Source organism: Psittacula echo (assembly GCF_963264785.1).
Source record: "Psittacula echo genome assembly, chromosome: 2".
Classification (NCBI taxonomy): domain Eukaryota; kingdom Metazoa; phylum Chordata; class Aves; order Psittaciformes; family Psittacidae; genus Psittacula; species Psittacula echo.
This window is the reverse complement of record NC_137737.1, coordinates 3981220-4003899: the sequence shown is the minus strand read 5'-3', so window position 1 is coordinate 4003899 and position 22680 is coordinate 3981220. Positions and strand designations below refer to the sequence as shown.

The 22680-nt window shown below is 44.3% G+C and overlaps 1 protein-coding gene across 1 annotated transcript in view; it reads right to left on the bottom strand.

Annotated features, from left to right (window-relative positions):
• The window catches only part of SH3BP5 (SH3 domain binding protein 5), a gene marked incomplete at its 5' end in the record, with an annotated part of 50623 nt that extends 35139 nt beyond the window's left edge, over positions 1–15484 (bottom strand). The window contains 3 exons of the mRNA XM_080639341.1: positions 2478–2606; positions 12940–13002; positions 15404–15484. Coding sequence (XP_080495467.1) covers positions 2478–2606; positions 12940–13002; positions 15404–15484 — 273 coding nt within the window. The remainder of the gene's footprint in view (positions 1–2477; positions 2607–12939; positions 13003–15403) is intronic.
• Positions 15485–22680: the final 7196 nt, after the last annotated feature.

Below are 22680 nucleotides of genomic sequence, written 5' to 3'. Positions count from 1 at the left end.
GAATGGAAAAATATCAAGCTGTTCCCATATTTCTCTACAATTTTACAAATCAAAGTAAAAAGAAAGATGTGGACTGACATCTAAACATATTCATATTCTGATACATTCCTCCAGTTTCATGTTTCCCTACCCACTCACACCTTCTCCTCACTTTAACACAGCAAACTTGCTCCTAGTTAAACAGATTTTTTTCTAGACTAAACTTTAGATGCTTTACTGATGATTGGTACCAATCTTTCCAATCTCCTGCTTTCCAGATAAGATTCACTGTCCTTCAATGGTAATATTCCTCTTGGCCCTCCTATTTTCTATTTCAAGATATTATCAAAGAGCCAAAGGGAAAGCAGAGACAATCTTCCAGCTCTGTCTGCTGAGCAGATACAAAGAAGCAGCTCTGTTCTGTGACCGGCTCCATAACACAAAATGGAAAGAAGTGAAATGAACAGTTAGAAGGGGAATCCTGGCTTTGGAAAACAGAAAACGTTATCAAGGAATTAATAGCAAATTGAATGTGCAGCAAATTAGCAGATCTGGTATAAAAGCATTTGAGCCTAGCTAATGACAGAACAGACTGCCAGAAAAATACAATACCCTCCAACAAGCCCAGTAGTGGAGTGGCGATTCTACAGCACAGATCTTCAGAGGTTTGGGTTTCTTAGTGTATTCGCACTTTTGAACCAGCATGACTGAATGGGTTTCAGAGATAGCAAAGACATAGCAGTAAAAAATTCCACTTTCAGGGCATAATCTGCTGCCAACTTCAGGACAGAGGGCACAGCTCACTGCTCTTGGTGCTTGCTCAAAGTCATCTGATTTGCATTCTGAGTATGCATTTCAAAAGTTATACCTGGAAAAGTCAACAGTAGAAGTCCTATGCACACTGTGCATTACAGAGGTATTTATAGTAAAAGGAAGTATAAGACCATACTTAAGGCAGAGTTTTGGGGATTCTTTTAATTGCACTTACTAATTAACACAATAGAAACAATTCCTTGGTCTTTATTACTAACTTCCTCTTTTTCTCTAGCTCACTACTGGTTTATCTCTAGCACATACTAGAGGCCCCAAGAGCAGAGATTGTTTTCAGAACAGCTACAGATGAGTAGTAGATACTGCGCTTTCTGGGCTTTGAAGCAGAGGTTACCCATTTGCCACACTGCTTTCAGTCTGAAGGATTAAGCCTAAATAACCCCCACACGTCATCCCCAGTGCCTGAGACAATGGCTCCAAAACAATGTAATGCAATTTAAAGAGTTGACATGGTCACATATTATCTTGCATGCCACATCCCACCAATCCAATTCCTGCTTCATCAGCTTTCAAAGTGATGAAGCTTGCGTTCATGCCTCCCTTTCCTGTGCCTTGTTCTGAGGATGCATTCTCTTCTCTCATGCTGCAAGTTTCCTCCTGCCCCCCAGCACACACCTACACTACTTTTCTCATCCCTCAACCTCATCCCTACCTACTCTTCCAAACAAAATCCTTCTGCGCTTTTCATGTGTTTCACACGTGCTCCCCCATCTCTCACTCTCCCCTTGAACACAATCCCATCCCACCTACCCAGCCACAGACGCCACCCCTCCACATCCTTCCAGCCGAGCACAGAAGCAGCAGCTCTAGGGCAACTCTTCCACTACTTCTGCTTCTCCCTGCCTTGAGAGAAAATAGTACCCAGGAACAGCCTCCTGCTTGCCAAAAAGCCTCAGACACCAGCAAACCCCTTACAGACACCTAACAGAAGCAATGTCTAAATCACCACACATTCACTTCTCAGCTACTTCTTCCCTGAAGTGAGCAGCTGCCTGACATCTCACAAGCTCTCTTTGCTTTCCCTGCAGTAGATCAGACCCTTATTTCCACACCTCATCCTTCCCTGCCTCACCCACACAGGGCCTATCAATAATCAAGTACTTGAGAAAAAGGAGATAAGGTTCTGATGCCAGTACAGAGAGCAAAGCTCAGTTTCTGCCCAAACCAACACACTATAGAGCCCCAGTCAGCACACTCTTGCTTCAGCACAACCTAATCAGCACAAACCCCTGCAGGCTTCCCCAAGTCTGCCTGACTCCTGTCTCTTTCCCAGCAGCTTCCTGTTGCAGCCATTTAACTGTGGAACATTTTGCTTTAAGATTAAAAAGCAGCTACATGAAGTCTACACTGTGTTTTCAAATACTTACAAGTACTGATAGGAAAGAGCAGGGCTCTGAAAGGCCATTGATAATGAGATGAGAACAGAACCAGTCTTTTGCTATTGATCATTTACGTCTGCTATAGCTGTTCCTGGACTGAAGAACATGTGCAGCTGTGGCAGGGAAGAAACATTTCTGCCATCAGCTCTCACCACTGACATGCAACTCAAGACATAGACCAGTGTCAGCCAAGTGCATACCCTTAAGGTGTTATTAATAGCAGGAAAGCAATGCAATCAGCATGTGCTCTCCAGCTACCAGCACAAGCTAGTAACAGAAAGTTCTCACCTGCCTGGCCACCCTCCGAGCTTCCCAGTAAGGTTTAGAGTCTTCTACAGCTTTTCCAATCTTCTTTACCAGTTCATCCAGTTTTACTGTTGCTTCGACCAGCACGGAGCGGAACTTCTGGCGTGCGTCCTTCAAAATGTTGCAGAAAGGAAAGACAGAACAAAGACTGATTAGAGCTTTAAATATTCTTTCTACCTGTTTGTTCCCACCCTCAGGTTGCTCATTTAGATCCACAAACAAGGCGACGCATTCAAAGCAGTTACTGGCATTTGGACTAAGCCAGAGTTCTTCAGTAGAGGTAGTAACAAGAACTCAGAGCCATATCTGAAAGCTGGCATCCTGGACACCAAATCTTTGTCTTTCAGAGACAGCTTTCATATAAAGCCTGCAATACCCTGTGCTAGGTGTCACCTTTGGAAGGGTTTTACAGAGAGGAATAGATGTAGATTACTCAGTGAGGAAGCAAACAGCAGCGTAACAAGTTCCAGTAGGGCGCTCAGTGAGAAAGACATCTAGACAACACTAGAATGAGGCCAGCAGACAGGCCAAATACCCACAACAGGCTGGCAACTCAGATGGAATTAGCATCTCCTAAACCTTAGCATGCGACATCCCTAATACTGTTCCCCCCAGAGACACCACTTCACAATGTGAACAAAGATGGGCAGGATCTGCTTTCTGCAGGAAGAAATGGAGGCTGCCCACATGGTATATTTTCAAGTCAGCTCCCCTTTCCTTTCACAAACACACCCTACTTACTTTGATAGCAGCAAAAAGCTTCCAGGTCCTTGTGGCACGACTTGTTGCTATAAAAGCCCATCTTTTCACCTATGGCTTGTACGAATGGGTAAGGACACCTACTTTCAATTTATTATTTACTACATTTACAAAATGTAAATTCCAGCTACTTCCAAACTGGACAAATTGCCCTCTTCACATGATTAGCTAAAGCAATGAAAGTATTTTCTCTGCTTTGCTGAAATTTCCACACTTTTAAGCAGAGTGATTCTGATTTCGATCTCAGCATCCAACACAGGCTCTAAATCAACAGAGTTATTGCAGACAGATGCAAATTCAGGCTGGGACCTAGCCCGGGATTTAAGACTATGAAGAGGAAGGGCCATGTGAGCTCTTGACAAACCTTGTAATTCTAATTAGAGAGCAGCATTTATGCAGACTGCCGGAGTGACATGGTCATTATCAGGAAGCAGCTGGCTTGAAGAAGTGCTCTAATTCAGGAGGGTTTTGACATTATTGTTGAGGATTTCTAGAGTGCACAACACTTTATTCCCTGGAAGAATTAAAACACACAGGAACCTACCACTATGCATTCAGAAGTTGAAAAACCCTGCAATAATACATTAGTTTTTACAGAAAAAGTGACATACTTCAGTAACAGCTTCTCTGCTTCCTTTATCATAGAATGGTAGCTGCTCTGCTGGAAGCTGCTCTGAGGTCTCCACGCAGCTTCTCTTCTCCAGGCTGAACAGCCCCAATGTTCTCAGCCTGTCTCCATATGGGAGGTGCTCCACTCCCCTGATCATCCTCGTGGCCCTCCTCTGGACTTGTTCCAACAGTTCCATGTCCTTTCTATGTTGAGGACACCAGAACTGCACACAATGCTCCAAGCGAGGTCTCACGAGAGCAGAGTAGAGGGGCAGGATCACCTCCTTCGACCTGCTGGTCACGCTCCTCTTGATGCAGCCCAGGATACGGTTGCTTTCTGGGCTGCGAGCGCACACTGAAGCCGGCTCATGTTCATTTTCTCATCGATCAACACCCCCAAGTCCTTCTCTGAATCTCTTCTCTGCCCAACCTGTAGCTGTGCCTGGGATTGCTCCAACCCAGGTGTAGGACCTTGCACTTGGCTTGATTGAACTCCATGAGGCTGGCATTTGGCCACCTCTCAAGCATGCCAAGGTCCCTCTGGATCCTATCCCTTCCCTCCAGTGTATCAACCAAACCACATAGCTTGGTGTTATCTAAAACCTTAGCCAGCATTGGTAACATTTTAGTCCAATGTGAATAGTTTAGATTCTTCAGGCACCTCACTTTGTCCCAAGGAAGTATTCAAATGGATAACAAGGTCAAAAATGGATAACTAAATGCACATTAATTTATTATTTTATTGACTCCAACCCAGTCAATAATCTCATTTCTTCATGAAAGCCTGATATGTATCATTAAAACAATGGGTATTGAGTCAATGATTTTCTCAGTGAGAATTTGAATACTTTCAATTAAAACACTGGATGATACATGGTTCACTGTTCAACATGAGTTTCACAAGCAATTGAAATCAGACTGCAAACATGATGACTGTATTGCAAGAAAAACGTTAAATATTGACGCATAGTCAACAAAATCATTTTCCCTACAAGTACAGGAACAAAATGAAAAACTTATTTCTAGATGAGTGAGCCTGAAGGTTTGTTTTGCACCTTCTCTGTGAAAAGTGCACATTAGGATACTAATTGTGGATAGCAAACAGTTAAAGAAAACTAGAAATGCATACACATTAAGCAAAAAAAGCCCTGTGCAGTGATTCATCAAACAAATCAGTCCACATGTTTAGATAAGCACTTGGAGCAAAGGCACCATCACCACCAAATCTGTGCTTAGAGACCTACCCCATATTTATTCATTTAATAATTATATACACTGTTATCTATTAGGATAAAGAGGCCTGGTCTCCACCCGGATTTAAAAAACTAAAATAGAAAAATAACAAACTGAAAGCCAAGGACAGAGCTGTGAAGCCAATAGCAAGTTCTGTACTTATTAATCCTCCACCAAATCAGATGAAGCACATACAGATTGCTAAAGTGTAACTAAACCTGTACCTGGCACCTAAGGCACAGGTCTTTCAAATGGTTAAGCAGACATTTGTCCATGAGTGCAGCCACACTTCAGTAGGTAGTTAAACAGAATAGAGAGCTTCAGCTGCAGAATATGCTGGTGTCAACTTCCAGTTTATCATTTACCCCACAAGAGGCCCACTTCCTATTCTGAGGCTTTATTTGGGCCTGATCATCTTCACTTTTTCAGTGAAGAACAATAATGAAAACTGAAAGCCCCGGAACTTTATACCTGTGTCACCCACCACATGACTTATTTTAAATGACATTTATCCTCAGGTTCCTGACTGTCAGGAACACAAGCCTGCAGGCTCTGCCACCTTCCGCGTGAGAGAATAAGCATATGCTCATGCTCTGTTGTGATCAATCTCCTTACCAGACATTTCCAGCCATCCCCTTTGGACACAGCAAGAAGATGCTGGGGTCTCTTGAGAAAGCAAAATGCCAAACCCATCCCCTCTCCTGCACTACATGCATCAATTTTACTCTCCACAAGCCCCAACTACACTACAAAAGCAAACAATCCCACGTTGTATATCTACACTGCGCACACCCTGCAACAACCCAGTGCATTCATAGAATAGCTAGGGTTGGAAAGGACCTTAAGATCATCCAGTTCCAACCCTCTGCCATGGGCAGGGACACCTCACACTAAACCATGGCACCAAAGGCTCTGTCCAACCTGGCCTTGAACACTGCCAAGGGATGAAACATTCACAACCTCCCTGGGCAACCCATTCCAGTGCCTCACCACCCTTACAGTAAAGAATTTCTTCCTTAGATCCAATCTAAACTTCCCCTGTTTAAGTTTTAACCCGTTACCCCTTGTCCTATCGCTACAGTCCCTGATGAAGAGTCCATCCCCAGCATCCCTATAGCCCCCCTTCAGATACTGGAAGCTGCTCTGAGGTCTCCACGCAGCCTTCTCTTCTCCAGGCTGAGCAGCCCCAACTTTCTCAGCCTGTCTTCATACGGGAGGTGAAACACTGCTCAGCCTCTTCACGCCAAACTGATTCAGCTCTCGTGGTCTCTGACACAGCTCCAATCTGGGAGCTATGGCAAGATCTCCCAAGAGCCAGGGCACAGCTCCCTCCTGCAAACACACAGCCATACTCTGTGCTGGCTCAGTGTCAGCCCTGCCATGTGCTGGCAAAGCATCTGTAAAAGTCATCACCCCTGGGACAGTGCAAACTTCCCCTGGCAGGTGCCCCCAGGGAAGTTTAAATGAGAAATACCGATGCAGCAGCTATTTCTACTCTTCATGTGAAAACGGGGTGGTCAGAAGCACCAAGGGAATTAGGTTGCTTTACAAGCAAGGCAAGCCTGGGAACATTGGGCTTGGTGCACTTGCAGCTTACATGACGTGAAATGCTCATCTGTGTTTCATGGGAAGGATGGGCCTGTGGTCAAAACAATAACTTGGGAATCAATTTAATTCCCTGCTCTTTGTCTAGCTTCCTGTTTTATTGTCAGTGAGACGCTTCGACCCACATGTGAAGTGATTCAAAACTATAAACCGTCTTAATGGTGTTTTCTGTGAGTACACTCATATCAAAAACTTAGAGGCTCAGAAAGAGCACAGCAGTGCAGTTCATCCACAATCCCCATCAGGAGGGAAGCCTGAACATCTCCGTTAGGGAAACAATCACACCAAGCAAAAGCTCCGCTCTCATCAGCTTTCTTCCTGGAACTCCTTAGCACCTTCCTCCCAAATGATAGATTTCATGAGCAGAATCTAGGGAGCATGCCAGGCTTCTACCCCATACATGCTTTTGCTGCCATAGTTCGTCATTAAAAACAGACTTTGTTTCCAGTAATTTGCTATTGGGCAGCAACCTGCTATTGCACCAAAAGAGGGACAACACTTAACAACAGGCCATCCATACTACAGGATTTTGGAGATCCACCCTCCAATGTGAGGAGAAACTAAAACACAACTTTACACTTACACTGTGCTGGAGAATAAAGCACGTTTGTTTTCCTTCCTCACAAGTGATGGGGATGAGGTGGTGCCAGATGCCAGGCAAATAACTATTTCTGCCCACCAAATACAGCTTGTATTTTCAAACAACTTTGTTTTTAAAATGAACTTCACACATCAAGTGGGTAGGAAGCATCTTAGTGCCAAGCACATCTAAATTTCATTTACAAAGGCTGTCCTATGCTCTTTTTGACAGCTTGGTGTGCGGAACCTCCAACAACCCATTAAACAAGCCTGGAAGGTGCATGGGAAATGAAATTGATGACTGAGAGATGGGCTTCATCTGTTTGCAAGAGGCAGCAGGATCCATACCTACCTTCCTCTGCTACAGAGACCTACCAGCTGTCAAAGCTCATATTCCAAGCATTAACAGCATCTGTATCAACAACATCCAAGTGCAAAAGCAGGTAGGCTTCCCAGTTACGTACACACCAGATGCACATGGAAATCTACCACAGAGCATCTAACAGGTTAATGACATCTTTAACATCTATGCGGTGCCTGGGCAGTTCAAGTAAACCAGACTGACTACCCAACCTCAAAAACAAAGTGCAAGGAATGGGTTAAGTAATATCTCAATTTTTGTGCATGCAGAAAAGTCTTTTTTTTCCACACAGCTACTAATTTGTCATGTAAGAACAATAAAAACTGGTATTTAGAAGCTGCTCTAATGCAGACAGTTACAGACTGAGACTACCAACACACTGTTACTCTTAGTCCTTTCAGAAGAAAGCAGCGCAGCGAAAGGCACTGGGTGCTCCTTCCAAAACAAGATTTCTCTGCCTAACCCTTCCTCCCTCTCTTAGGCTGGAAACACATTTTGAGCTCAGGAATACGAATCAAGTAAAGCCCTTTGACTCACTTGGGCGACAAAATCTTTCCAGCGCCATAGCAGAGGAAGCAGCCTTGCCTCACTCATCCATGCACAAAGCAGAAGGCAAAACAAGAGGCAAACCACATGCAGGAAGCATTTCCTATGGAAACAAGTAGATTATAAAAAGACATGGAAAGAATTGTCCTGCTAGTGCCGGATAAATCCATTGTGCGTGTATAGTGCACTCCCAAACCCAGCAGAAATACCAGCTAGCGAGCTGTTTCTCCCTTATCTGTGTACCCTTTATGGACACTGGAATATGCTGCACAGGGATACTGATAACGAGGCAGATGTTTCTACAGAAAGATGTTTGTGCAGGCCAAGCAGGCGTGATCAGAATGAGATTCCTGCCACTGAAAGGTCATTTTTCTAAAACTTGAAAGAGTAAGGATTGTGTAAGAAAAGGTTTACTTCAAATTCTTGCCTGTGATGGGGTCAAAAGCTCAATCTTTATCCCAAAACCAAGAGAAGAACAGCTCTAAACAAAACAGACCTCGCCCTCCGAGGGGGGTTTAAATGCTGACGAGGCTCACAAGTGGAAAAGCACCACAGTTGATACATCCCTTTCCTTTGACTCCATCCAACACCAACCCAGGGTGACCTTTACGATAAATCCAGGCGTAAAAGTAACACAAGGTCCTGCTGATCAGGACTAGAGGATCTAGACAAGCATACAAGAAGGATCCTAACCAGGCTCTACTTACAACAAGCACGGCTGAAAGCAGGACTGTTCAGCTCTGGTTTTCACGTGCAGCCATCTCCCCTTAATGTTGGCAAGCTCGTAGCTCCAGCAACACAACGCTAACAAAAACCACATTTGGATAGCTGGAATTCCAGTAGTAATTTTAATGGTATGTGCTGTATTTCCCCTCCCTGAAATGTTGCCAGAGAGTCCCTGAGTGAATCTGTTACATCTGAATTGTACATTCAGGAGCCAAAGACACGTATGAGTTAGCTGGGCAGGCGAGTCATGCACGTTTGTTAAATGCATTTGCAGCTCCTGATGCGAGTTCAGATGGAGATGCATTTCCCATAAACAGGAAAAAAAGCTCAAACAGCAAAGCACCACTCTAACTTGCATTAGGCCAAAACATGCCTGTATCTCCCCTGCAAGATGCTTCCCCCACCCTCTCACAGACACTTCAAACATAAACAGGGACATTAGCGAAGCCAAGTGTTAAATCTCTCAGAGGACCCTTATCATCCTTTGGCTGTGTCAGTAATGCTCAGTGTTGCAATCAGTATGAGCAGCATTATGGATTTTAAATCAAGGCTAATCAAAGATTCATTAACAGGCAATACATTAACGCAACATACAACTACCAGCCACTCAGTGCCCTTTAGCAGCTCCACAACTCCTGAACAGGCTGTGAGCATCAGAAGGTCAGCGTATTTCTCCAGGGTTTAATAGCATAGGTCAAAAGAACAGAAAATGAGTAATTATATCAAATAAAAGATGTAGCCAACTTCAACATACATGTTCAAGCCACGCCATGCATGTAAATCCACCCCTTTCACATGTGGTTTGGGTGCAGAACTTATATTAAAAGATAAAGAATGGCAGGCTGATCAGTTTAAAACTGAATTCCTCATTTCACCACCTCTGTGAGCAGCAAATACCAATACATTCTACACTGATCAAACACAGACATGTCTGTGGCTACACCAAGAGAGGGTAGTCTCAAAATCCTAGAAGCCTTTTGTGATATCATCCCCATAACATTTCCATTGGGGAAAGCAGAATTTTCACTCCCATTTTGCAGATGTAGACCTGAGGCTAAAAGCATTTAACACTTACAGCCTTTTTTCCCAGTTAATGGAACCGGAGACAGTCAGCAGTCCCAGTTAGAGGGACTCGTGCAAAGCTACAGGAAGTCCAGAACAGACTCACTGTACTTAGATGCCACAAGGTTACTCTTCCTGCTTATCAGAGAGTACATCAAGTCAGAGAAACATGGGTGTCTTTTTCTGAACTTCCTTCAAAGAAATATTCCTTCTACTCCCATTGCTTTTCCAGATTAGTCTGAGGGAAAATATCAACAGTGGGAATGTATGGACCACAAAGTAATGCTACAGGAAGCTGGCAATCAGCATCTTGTGCTGTAAATAGTCTAATTATACTATGTTAGAATAGAATCATAGAATAGTTAGGGTTGGAAAGGACCTTAAGTTCATCTAGTTCCAAATCCCTGCCATGGGCAGGAACACCTCCCACTAAGCCATGTCGCCCAAGGCTTTAATGTTTCCATTAAAGTCAACTATGATCAGATATTGAAAAGATGAAGAAAATAATAATAGAAGAATAGGATAAATAGAACCCCATTGTCCGATTTAAAAAATCCACCAACTCAAAACCAAAGCAACACATCTTTCTTCTAATGAAATATCTTGCAATAGCAGCACCACCATAAACCGGGAAGGGGTAGCAAGAGGGACCTAAAGCAGCTAGTAACAGCCAAAACAGCAAATCTTCAAAGGCAAACTCAGCAAGACTCTCCCAAAAGCCCACGTTTTCAACAGCATTCAAGGATTTTGGAAGACTTTGAAGCAGAAAGATCCCACTTCTAAACTCCCCCTTGCAAACTCTCTATTTATCCTAAAAGGCTGCTAGGCAAAGATTTCTTTCCTTATCCAGAGTAAGAATGCAGGGAGTGTCTTCTAACCACAAGTGTTGTGTTGCTTTGGGCTTTTTACATATCTTTCCTCTACTAAGGTCTTAAGTCCCTTTAAAATGCATTTATCAGCAGGTGTATAAATTACGCCTTGCTTACATCATTTGCATTTGTCCTCCAAATTTAAGCAGATCAAAAGTAATGAAAATCTTTCTGGATTAGAAATTATGCAGTTGCATGATACCACAAACTGGCTTCCACCCAGCAGATTTTCAGAAGAAAAGCAAAGAAGAAACTTTCATGAAAGCACACTGCCAATGGTATTTCAACTTAGTTCCATCAAAGACTCTTTACAGTAAGTACTACAGACAGATCTGCTGTAAACATTTAATGACATAGAGGTAGAAAGCATCATATACTCATTCTCCACACTGACACCTACTATTTCTTAGACTTAACTATTTCTTAGACTTTCTTACACTATTACTTATTCTTAGTAAGCAATAATGTAAGATCGAGCTAACGTGGAAACACTGCTCTTTCATTTACAGTGATATATCCAGGAGCCTTTTGGCCTTTAGAGCTCTGCATGTGCACACATGCAGTAGCTGAAAATCTCCAGGTTCTACAAACACTTGAACACATGAATAATTTCAATCAAGCAGCCAAATCCCATCTTAAGTCCCATCATTGGGACTTATTTCATGAGTATGCATTGCATTATTGTTACTACTATTCTATCTGCTTCATAGTATGTCTGTCCTCAGTGCAAGGTTATGACAAGATTAATGAAATCCAGGCAATTATCCATAGCACCATCTTTCAATTTCAGTACCTCAGCATGAAATAAGGAGACTGAAAAGATATACATAATTTTTTCCAATAGATGTATATAAGGAGTCCTGAAGCCCATTTAATCGGTGCTGCTGCAGACTAGCACACTGATTTCTAAAGTTCACTCATAAAATTTAGATCAAGCTGGTGATGCTGAACAGTTCTCACAGTTGAAATACAGTTTCATTTTAAATACCAAATAGTCCTGCATTCCCCAAAGTTTCATGATCATTTCGACAAATCAATTCATGATCTACATGCCACAAAGCACAGAACATGCAAACAAGTAGGGAGAAGAAAACAGCCACATAACAAGGCTGCTTTGTTTCCAAAAGAGTTCATAACCTTGTATTCTGTTTGATGCACACAATGGATACTCCAGTATTTTATAACACTACCAGGCACCATCCCAGGCTCCAGGCTTCCATCTCTTGAAAACCCACGTACAAGGAGGTATAACAAAAAATCAACAGGAACATTGACATTTTGAAGATGCAGACAGAAATCTAGAGATGTACTTTCAAAGTATGTTCATCACCGCAATTTCAGCATGTTTTGATGCAGTATTCCAAAACAATGTAATGTTATCAAAATTATTTAGGATGTAAAGTAGCATTTTATGCCAGTTTTCCTTTAGTAGCATATTCATCTTACACTCCTACTGGTTTTCTCTATTTTTTGTAGTTAATGAAAGAAAATCGGACATACAAGTAGGACAGCCTGTTTTGATTTGTTATTAGATCAGCAATGCTGAGCCTTCCGGAATAGCTACCAAGTACCTGAAGCTCAGATCTGGGGCTTTAGAAACAATTCCTTCAGAACTTTCTATTGGATGTTTAAGTGTCCAAGAAAACCTCTTTTTCCAACTACAAAGTATTTTCCTTCAACTTCCCTTACTCGGAAAGTAAGGCCAACAAAGGCAAAACTATGGTGGCCAAGGAGGAGATCTTGGCAGGCGATTATATGGCAGAGATCTCTTCATCGCATAAACTCACACTGTCTGCAACGGCAAGAACACAAACTCAAACCAGTGACTTGCATAAACAGAACTTGTCCAAGTTTAGTTTCAAAACCTAAAAATAGGGTTTGGCAGTGGGTGGGGGGGTGTTCTCCACGTTGACTTCTTCCCTTTCTGTTCCAGCTGTTAGCTCAAGCCACACCTTTACAAAAATCATCACTAGGCTCTTGCTGCCAAATTACCATCCAGGATGGCACAATTCAGGAAGGAACCTACTCAAAAATTACTGTTCCGTTGCTCACAAAATCCAACACACACAGAAAAACACAAGGATGAATTCCGTACCTCCAGCTCTGTCTCTCTGCGATTGATGTCATCTGTAGATTGATTCAGCTTTTCCAGCTCTCCCTAGAAAGAAAGAATGAAAAGTCAAACATGTACGAAGAAATCAGAGCGGGGAAAGTGGCTGAGAAGGCACATTCAGCATCCCCACTGAATACTCACAAGGGCTGTGGCTTATAAATTCAGTGAAAAGAGGAAACCTTGCAACATTTAGACTAACTTTGCCACTGCTCTTCTACTTACCACTGGGTTTGCTTCTGACAAGCTAAATAATAGAATCACGGAATGGTTTGGGTTGGAAAGGACCTTAAGATCATCCAGTTCCAACCCCTTGCCATGGTCAGGGACACCTCACACTAAACCATGGCACCCAAGGCTCTGTCCAACCTGGCCTTGAACACCGCCAGGGATGGAGCATTCACAACTTCCCTGGGCAACCCATTCCAGTGCCTCACCACCCTCACAGTAAAGAATTTCTTCCTTATATCCAATCTAAACTTCCCCTGTTTAAGTTTGAACCCATTACCCCTTGTCCTATCACTACAGTCCCTAATGAATAGTCCCTCCCCAGCATCCCTATAGCCCCCCTTCAGATACTGGAAGGCTGCTATGAGGTCTGATCATAATCAGAGAAGCTCCATACTTTTATTTTAAGGCAGTATATTTCCCTGTTCCAGTTTATGCCTTGCTATTTTAAATAAACAAAAGGTACCCTAAGTTCTGTCTTGTTAATCAATATGGTCAGTATCAGCTAGTTTCCAGTGAGATACACACACACACCCCCAAAAGGATTAGCATAAAGTTACTACTATCACAGAAGATGCGCAGTGAAATCACAGTATTGATAAGAAATCTGTCTTGCAGCACAAGAGGCATTTTACTCTGGATTTTGGCAAACCATTTCATAACACAACCAGTCAATGGGGCATATGATTATGTTTGCTTAGTCTGCCTCCCTGCCAGGGTTTTGATCTCTTAACAGCAAACCCAAAGTTGTTAAATCCCTTGAATAAATATTTACTAGAGGTGGTGTTGGCATGAATGGAGTTACTGTAAAAACAAAGCTCATGTTTAATGGCTTTCTTACCACAAAAAACAACCCTAAGGAGCAGGCTCCAATGGGCTTCTTTATTTGAGCAACATTACTCCATGGCAGATCCCACAATTTCAACAGGAGCCTTCTCTAACTGAAACGGTGTTTTATTGTGAACCGGTGTAACAGAATCCACAGTGAATCATCCAGCCGTATAACCCAAACACTGCACACAGATTGCCACCCGAGCAATTTCCCACGAGAGGACAAGAACGACCGCTCACACTAAGACAGGAATTAACTCTTATCCTTACAGGCCAGATTTCACTTCCAGCTTCTAGGATTTGGAAGAAACATCTTTGTGCTTGGCCTCCAAAACAGACAGACATACAGAAATTACCCAATTCCCTTTACTGTAAGGCTAAGAACGCTACAGCTCTTGTGGAGGCACACGCAGCAACCTGTTCTCCCAACCAAACAGAAAACTCAGCGAAAACACTGTTTCGCCACCCATATGCAAATCAGGTACCTGGAAACATGTTGCAAGCCGAAGAACATAACGCCAAAAATAGATCAATAGGCACTAATGGAGCTCAGCTTCTCAAAACCAGGGCAGTAACAGGCTGGCTTTTGGCTGAGGGCCTTGCTCTGTGTAACCATGTCCTGTTAATTTTGCAATTGCTCTGCTTGGCCCTGGAGAAGAAATGCTCACGATGGAGAAAAGAATGACAATTACAGCAAGGAGGGCCCTATGCCAAGAATCCATCCTCTCAGCAATGTACACACGGGTTTATATTCTCTTGTGACAAATGGTCCCAGCAATCCTGGAGGCAAAGGCCATAAATCTGCAGAGACCTAAAAATACTTCTCATTTCAGTGACCACAGTGGGCTGAAGTTTGCACCAGGCAATTGGGCAAGACATGATTTTGGGAAGAAAAGCTTTGTTTAGGAGCCATGCCAGAATAAAAAGCATTTCAGAAGGTATTCAGAGAGAAGAAAAATACCATCTTCCAACAGATCTTTTCTAAACAAAAATAATAATAATTAAAAAATTAAATATAAAACACCACCAAAACCTTTGGGTACCCCCATTTATAAATCTCTGAGCATCGGCCCTGTTTGACGAGCAAGGTCAAGCTGTCATGATCAGAAATGAAAGAGGAGGGGGATTTCAGCAGGGGAAGAAGGAAAGACGCTCAACCGCGGAGCCCGGCGCAGGGCCGCGGGGTAACAAAGGACTGGGGAACTCCGGAGCCGCTTCCTCCCCGCACCCGGTGGGTATCCAGACACTCCGCTCTGGCACAGGCATATATATATGCGTGTATATATGTACGTGTATAGATATAGCTATAGTAAAAGGCAACCATCATAACAATTATTATCGACATTCCCCACGTATTACAATAACAGCTTAACCCCGCGGGAGCCCTCACCTGGATGCGGGGATCCACCTCCTCCTCCTCGGGGAGCGGGCCCTCCTCGGCGGCGCGACCGCGCCTGCCCCCCGGCTCCATGGCGGCGGCAGCGGCTGCTGCTACCGGTACGTCCCGATGCACCGCTGCCGGCTTCTGCTCCGCGGTCGCTCCGGAACGGCTCCGCCTCCAAAGGGGTGGGGGGAGAACCCCTCCTTCTTCCCCTCCCTCCTTCCCCCCAGCATCCCCCGCCTCTTTCTGCATTCGCACCGCAAGGAGGAAATGAGCGCAGGATTGCGGGGTTTCCTCTGTTTTTTAAGCGGCCTTCCCGTCCCCACGGTGCTCTCCAGCGCCCCGGTTTTTGTGTGTTCAACGCTTGTGCTCCGCTGTGCTCGGTACTGGCTCCGAGTGTGCGCACGAAACCGAAATGAGTAGGTTCAGGTGCGGGGAAACGCCTGCGGTACCTTGGGTGGCTTTGTATTGATTAATTAATTAATAATAATCCTCTTCCCTCCTTCTTTCATCTGTTGCAGGTTGGGCTGGGGGCTGGCATGCTATGGAGAAGAAAAGGGGAGAGAAAGGGAGGAGGTAAAAATAATACAGGCACTTTCAACAACCTTGAAATTTCAAGTGAAACCCAGGTTTCCATTGTGGCAAGCAACTCTCGTACCTACTGGATACAACAGCAGGAGACACACTAAAGATGTGCCCTTGTCTTGTCAGTAAAAAAGGGACTTCTGGCAAGAAGCACTGATGTTATGTACATGCAGGGCCCCTGGCTAGCACAGTACTTCAGATTAGGGTCGTCTTCATCGTGGGGACAATGCCCAAATCAGCACCCAGACACTAACAGGGAAAGAGTGGGCAACCCTTCTCACTAGCAGTGCACAGCAGGAATGAGCTCCAGTGCTGCTTTGTCCCACTGACCTCGGCCACAGCTAAAAGCCCTTCTGTGGGCTGCAGTGAATAAATAGAATTGTGAACAATTGCTTTCTCTTCCCTTCTCATGGTAACCCCAGAGAGAAACCAACAGCTCATTCCCTTATTATTGAAAAGGACAAACATGATTCTTTGTCTTTTCCCTCCTGAAGACACAGAGAAGACAGTCCCACCATTGCACATGGGCCAGGCTACCCACATAGCTAAAACAAGGCAACAAGTGGCAACTGGCTCAGGCAAGGCCCTTCCTTAAATCACACCAACCACAATGAACCCCTTCCTCGCTCCCTCTGGGTGGACAACTATTCATTTGGTATGGATGAGGAATATAGCTCCACTTTAAAAGTATCACTTTTGATGTAACACCATTTTTGTTTGAAAACTCCTCAAAAGATTACCAAAAAATCAAAGTAAAAGCTTAGATGTGGTAAAGAAGCTTCCTTTGTGAGACTGGAGATGAAAAATATCTCAGCAACACGCAAGAAGATAAAACCCCATGTTCCTAAGGTAAAAAAGGAGGAAAAAGAAGAGTCAAGCTCTTCCAAACGCTGTAAAACTACCAGTAAAAAAGAGGGAAAAGGGGGAAAAGGAAAAGATGGGAGGAATAGGAGTGGCACAAATAGTTGGAAATAGTGTAAACATGCAAAGTGACACCAACAAACTAAAATAATCAAGGAGCAGAGGAGGTGTTGCCAAAACGCAGATGGGTTGTTTGCAACATCTTCATTTCTCACAGCAAAATAAATCATGTAAAGGGGGAAAAACCCAAACCAAATCAGCCATAGCCAAGGGTTTGCTCTCCCTGCTGTCCATAAAGGGAACTCAGTGCATACACACAGCCCGAGGTCTCCAGGACCCCAGCATTCCTCATCCCTGGTGTGCTGTGGTGGTCAAATAACAGAGGTTATCTTCATCCTAACAGGGCATGGAAAACACAAAGCAGCACCTGGAAGAGTTAATGATGGATATCCCCCTGTCGTTGCTTAACGTGTCTAGAAAACAAGGCTATGTAACACAGCTACTGCAGCTATGCCATGACTCTCCAAAGCCTATGTGGTCTGACCCACAGCAATATCATGTGAAGCACTGCCTGGGGTACAGAAATGCTGCCCCACAGACATGCTTTCCCAGGGAATTTGTAATGTTCACACGAGGACCCTGTTCTCCCATTATCACCACGACAGTCCCCATGATTGTCACAGCTCCAAAAACCTCCAGCCAAATTCATCAATCTGCTACCATCAATGCGGAGCAAGCTGTTTCATCCCTCAGTCAAACAGTGGGATTTGCATGATGGGAGAGCTGCCTGCAGAGCTCAGTGCTGTGCAAGAGACGGTATGAACACACAGGCCCCTTTCCCCATGACTCTGAAACTTCACATTGAGCCCCAAGGCCACCAAGATCATTTTATATCAAACCAATATATTGGAAAGATTTATATATAAAGAACTCGCTGAGGAATGCACAGGTTATACATCAGCCATCACCGCAGACATCAGTAAGGCATAAGCAGAAAAATGGCCTTAAGGGAAAGATTTGACTGAAAAGGGAGAGGGAGACTATTCTGTGCACATTAAGATCAATAAAAGAGACAAGAATATTGTTTGCATGCCCAGTTTCTTCTCTTCCCCATGAATTAGTTTTAACTGAAATCGTTGTCACATGCAAAGGGAGTCAGAGTCCCGGGAGTGTCCAAGGAACAACCCTGTACAGCACGTACATCAGCATCGTGCTTCAGTGCATTTCAGCAAGTCTGCCTATGACACCAAGCTGTGTGGTACAGCTGACACACTGGAGGGAAGGGATGGGATCCAGAGGGACCTTGACACGCTTGTGAGGTGGCCAATGCCAACCTCATGTAGCTCAATAAGGCCAAGTGTGAGGTGGTGCACCTGGGCCAGGGTAATCTCAAGCACAAATACAGGCTGGTTATAAACTGGATTGAGAACAGCTGTGAAGAGAAGGACTTGGGAGTGTTGATTGATAAGGAGTTCAACATGAGCCAGCAGTGTGCGTTTGCAGTGCAGAAACCCTTCGTGTGCTGGGCTGCATCCAAAGGGGGTGACCAGCAGGTCAAAGGAGGTGATCCTGCCCCTCTACCCTGCTCTCGTGAGAATCCCCCCTTGCAATCCTGATCCAGCTGTGAGGCAGCAGCACAGGAGGGATGTGGAGCTGCTGGAGGGAGTCCGGAGGAGGCCACCGAGATGCTGCGAGGGCTGGAGCAGCTCTGCTCTGGAGCCAGGCTGAGAGAGCTGGGCTGGGTCAGCCTGGAGAAGAGAAGGCTCCTGAAGGGGAGATCTTAGAGCAGCTCCAGTGCCTAAAGGGGATACAGGAAACCTGGAGAGGGGCTTGGGATAAGGTCCTGTAGGGACAGGACAAGGAGAATGGCTTTAACCTGCCAGAGGGGAGACTGAGATGAGCTCTTAGGCAGAAGCTCTTCCCTGTGAGGGTGCTGAGGCGCTGGCACAGGGTGCCCAGAGAAGCTGTGGCTGCCCCATCCCTGGCAGTGTTCAAGGCCAGGTTGGACACAGGGGCTTGGAGCAACCTGGTCTGGTGTGAGGTGTCCCTGCCCGTGGCAGGGGTTGGGGCTGGAGGAGCTTTAAGGTCCCCTCCAACACAAACCAGTCTGGGATTCTGTGCTCTGCTTTAGTCAGTGCGGTGCAAGAATTCAGCTGTGGATGATGACATTTTGATATTACTTTAGCCAAGCCATGAGTGATCTCATCCCAGCAAATCTCTCCTACATGGTGTTAAAAGCCAGACACATCCCCAGCCCCACCCCACTTGCAGAAAGCCAGTCATACCGACCACATGCACCAAGGCAGCTGAGTAAATTCTGCACAAGGCTTGACCAAGGCGGTCTGTGCTTTCTCCTGTCTGAAGATTTCCAAAGCCTGGTCCCAAGTCTTCACTGTTTGAACAATCTGAGACATTAAGGCAGGAAAACCCAGCTCGTTCTTTCACTAACGGAACTGCAGAGTGGCCACCAGCCTGGACTGCAGCTTGACACGAGCTGTGCTGGAAATGGTACAGCTCACCTGAAAACCACGAAGTACTGGTGTAGGAAAAGCCATGCTTCAGGTTACTTCAACAACCAGTTTAATTGCAGCAGGCAACGCCTCTGTGTTGTGACATGACAGCAGGCATTTGGGGTACAAGCTTTATCATGAACACCAGATCCCAGAGCATGGGAACTCCTGAGCAAGGGTGATGCTCTGGCCAAAAGCACTGCTACAGGCTTACTTTTCAGGGAAGCTGCTAGATAACATCATCTTTTGGTCCCATGGGAATCCTCAGTGTACAAGCAGCATTTGGCAAGGGGAAATAGGGAAACATTGGTACTTCGAGGGAGGAGTACAGAGAGGAATTCTCTCCCTCATTCTGGAAGCTGGTTTGGAGATGAAGTATTTCATCTCTGAATAGACACTGGGGAACCAGGAGCTGTATTTTAAATAAAATCAGCTGGGAAGATCTATGCATCAGTGAAGAACTGCTTGGGGAAACATCCTAATGAGAATCAAAGGGGATGGATAGTGTAATTTTACATATAATTGATAACAGTAGATTCTGAATGGACTTGAAGGAAAGGTTGAGTTTTCTTCCAAATCTCATCTTGCATTCAAACTTCTGCTCATACTTGCCCTCAAAGCTTGTTTCTGCCCAAATCCTAGAGGGCCTGAAATAGAAATCAAAGTTGCATTTCCTTCCCTAGAAACAAGTCTGTCCTCTTTTTGAACACTGATAACATATTGAGTGGAGTGCAGGATTAATTAATGCACATTTGATTCTTGAAGACACATTTGCAGCTCATGGAAACCTTTGTGGAGAAAACCTGAGAGCCTTGCCCATAGAATACTGCCTCTGTCCTCAAGATGACTGGAGAAATAGTTCTGCTCTGCAAAATTCTTCTGCTTTTGTTAATGAGGATGCTAGAGGCAAACTTGAAATTGGCTTCAAATATTGAAGCACTGCAGCAATTTGGTTTTCAGCAATTTACCATCTAACAAAACACAGAAGAAGTACAAACAGCCCAATTCTAAGGAGAAAAAAAGAAGTGTCTAAAACATGGCCCCAAAAACACATTTATGGGTATAAAATCCTCCATACAATTTTTAAACTCAGTTAATCCTGCAGACCAGTTTACCCCACTGACTTTTGCAATGTTACACCAGAAACCAGTGTAGCTCATAGTATGTAGAGACAAACCCACCATCTCCTTCTTCCAAATGGCAGCAAAGACATTGCTCTGTCAACATGCAAACCCCATATGCTTTCCTGGGTTTCAGTAGTACATGGCACGTGTTTGAAGCATTTAAGCATTAAGTAGGATCGTGGCCACAGTCACAGTACCTCTGCAGATCTCCTCCATATCTGAATCGTTGATAAGAGGCTAAGCACATACGTGTTTTGAAGATTTTGAATGCCCTGGGTGCAGCCGCAGGGTATTAAACACTTGAAAAGTGGTCAGAATCAAACTTCCTCTGGCTTATTTCTCAAGCAGATTTTCCATCACAGCCATAATGGCTGTGGCATGTTTGTGCTCTGCATTTGAGGAAGTGCTAGAAATCAGTTATCTTTTTTACACTATTTTGTAAGATGCTATTACCTTACAAACTTGCATGCAAACGATGTATACAGAGACACATTAATGGAGCTTGAGCATCTACGGTACAAACAATTGTAGATTTCCCCACCTACAAGGAACGTGTTTAAAGAAAAAGCTACGTCCCAAAATACCCCTTAATTTCACTTCTTTTTAACAAGCACCATTTAAAGATGATTAAAAATACCCTTTAGGCTTCCCAGGGCTACAAACAAAGGAGGCTCATTTAAGGGGGTACAATCTATTTTTAACTGCACTAATCATAATATCCTTCATAAAACCTAAATACAAATATTTAGGTATATATAAATCTATATATAAACATATATATAAAAATGTATATATAAATATATATCCCATAAGCTACTTTTCTTATTATTGTGAAGCCTGATATTGATGATGGATTGTACAGATGGTTTATATACACACACACACACTCACATATACTGTGCTATAAACGTATAAAATGCACAGCTAACAACTTGATGGATTTCCCTGCTTGCTATTGTTTATTGGGAAAGAACCATCACCATCACAGGACTTCTTTTTTCCTCCTCCAAACTGTCATTTGGTAAGGGGGGTGGTGGGTGGAATTTCCCACTGGAAACCATCAGTGTCCACAGTTCACGTGTCTCCTTCTAGATATGTATGAAAATCTACAAGCCTTTAAAAGATCCAAATAAAGGAAAAGTCTGTCTCAGCTTTGTGAAAGTGAAATGCTTCCTGTGTGCAAAGCCCCTTTCCACCATCTCCTACCAGTAACAGCAAAGACTTTCTGCCCTCTACCCACTGCCTGGCAAAATCATACAATTCAGTGCTTCCAATTACATAAAAATCGAGTGATTGAGCACATTGTGTGTAGGAGGGAAGTAGAGTCTGTTTTAGCACCCAACTTTATATATGAGGATAAGAAGTAGTGATTATTTGTGTTCCCCCTCCTGCCTTCCTCCATGCCACAACCCGCAGGGGCATGCTGCTGCAGAGCCACAGCCCTGCATCTCCAACGTGGTGCCCAACAGCAGCCCAGAGCATCAACAAGGCTGTGAAACTTGCCCCAGTCCAAAATCAGTCACACAGGGCATGTTTTGAAGCCTCGCAGCGACAGCCCTGCTGCCAGCAGCAGCAGACCAAGTGCCTCACATCTCCAAGAGCTGCATAAATGCTTTTGGATTGCAATGCAGATTGCAGGCTCTCCCTCTCACCTCTGCTGCCCGCTCCTCAACTATGTCTTGTCTACCTCTCCCTTACCATCCAAGCTGAGCCTCTTTTTTTCCCCCAGTCTTAATACCTTCCCCTTCTTCCTACCATCTCAAGTATCATTGAACCCATTGCTTCTGTCCTTCCTTAGTTTGTCCTTCATTTCTCTTTTTACCTTCTTCCAATCTCCCCAACTTTATGCCCTGGAAATCCCTCTCTTAGAAGCAGAATTTGGTGTTCACTCTACCCAGCTGAAAACTTTCCTCTCATTTCCCTGTTTCATCCCATTTCTCTTTCACTTCCCCACACCCCAACTTTTCATCACCAAAACACAGTCTCAGTAGCTCTCTCTCTGCATTACAGCCCAGACTAGACACAAATCCTCAGGCTGACCTTCACTCATCCCACCCTTCATCAGCTGGCAGTGTGTTCAAGGCCAAGTTGGACAGAGCCTTGGGTGGCATGGTTTAGTGTGAGGTGTCCCTGCCCACAGCAGGGGGTTGGAACTGGATGTTTTTAAGGTCCTTTCCAACCCTAACCATTCTATGATTCTATGTCT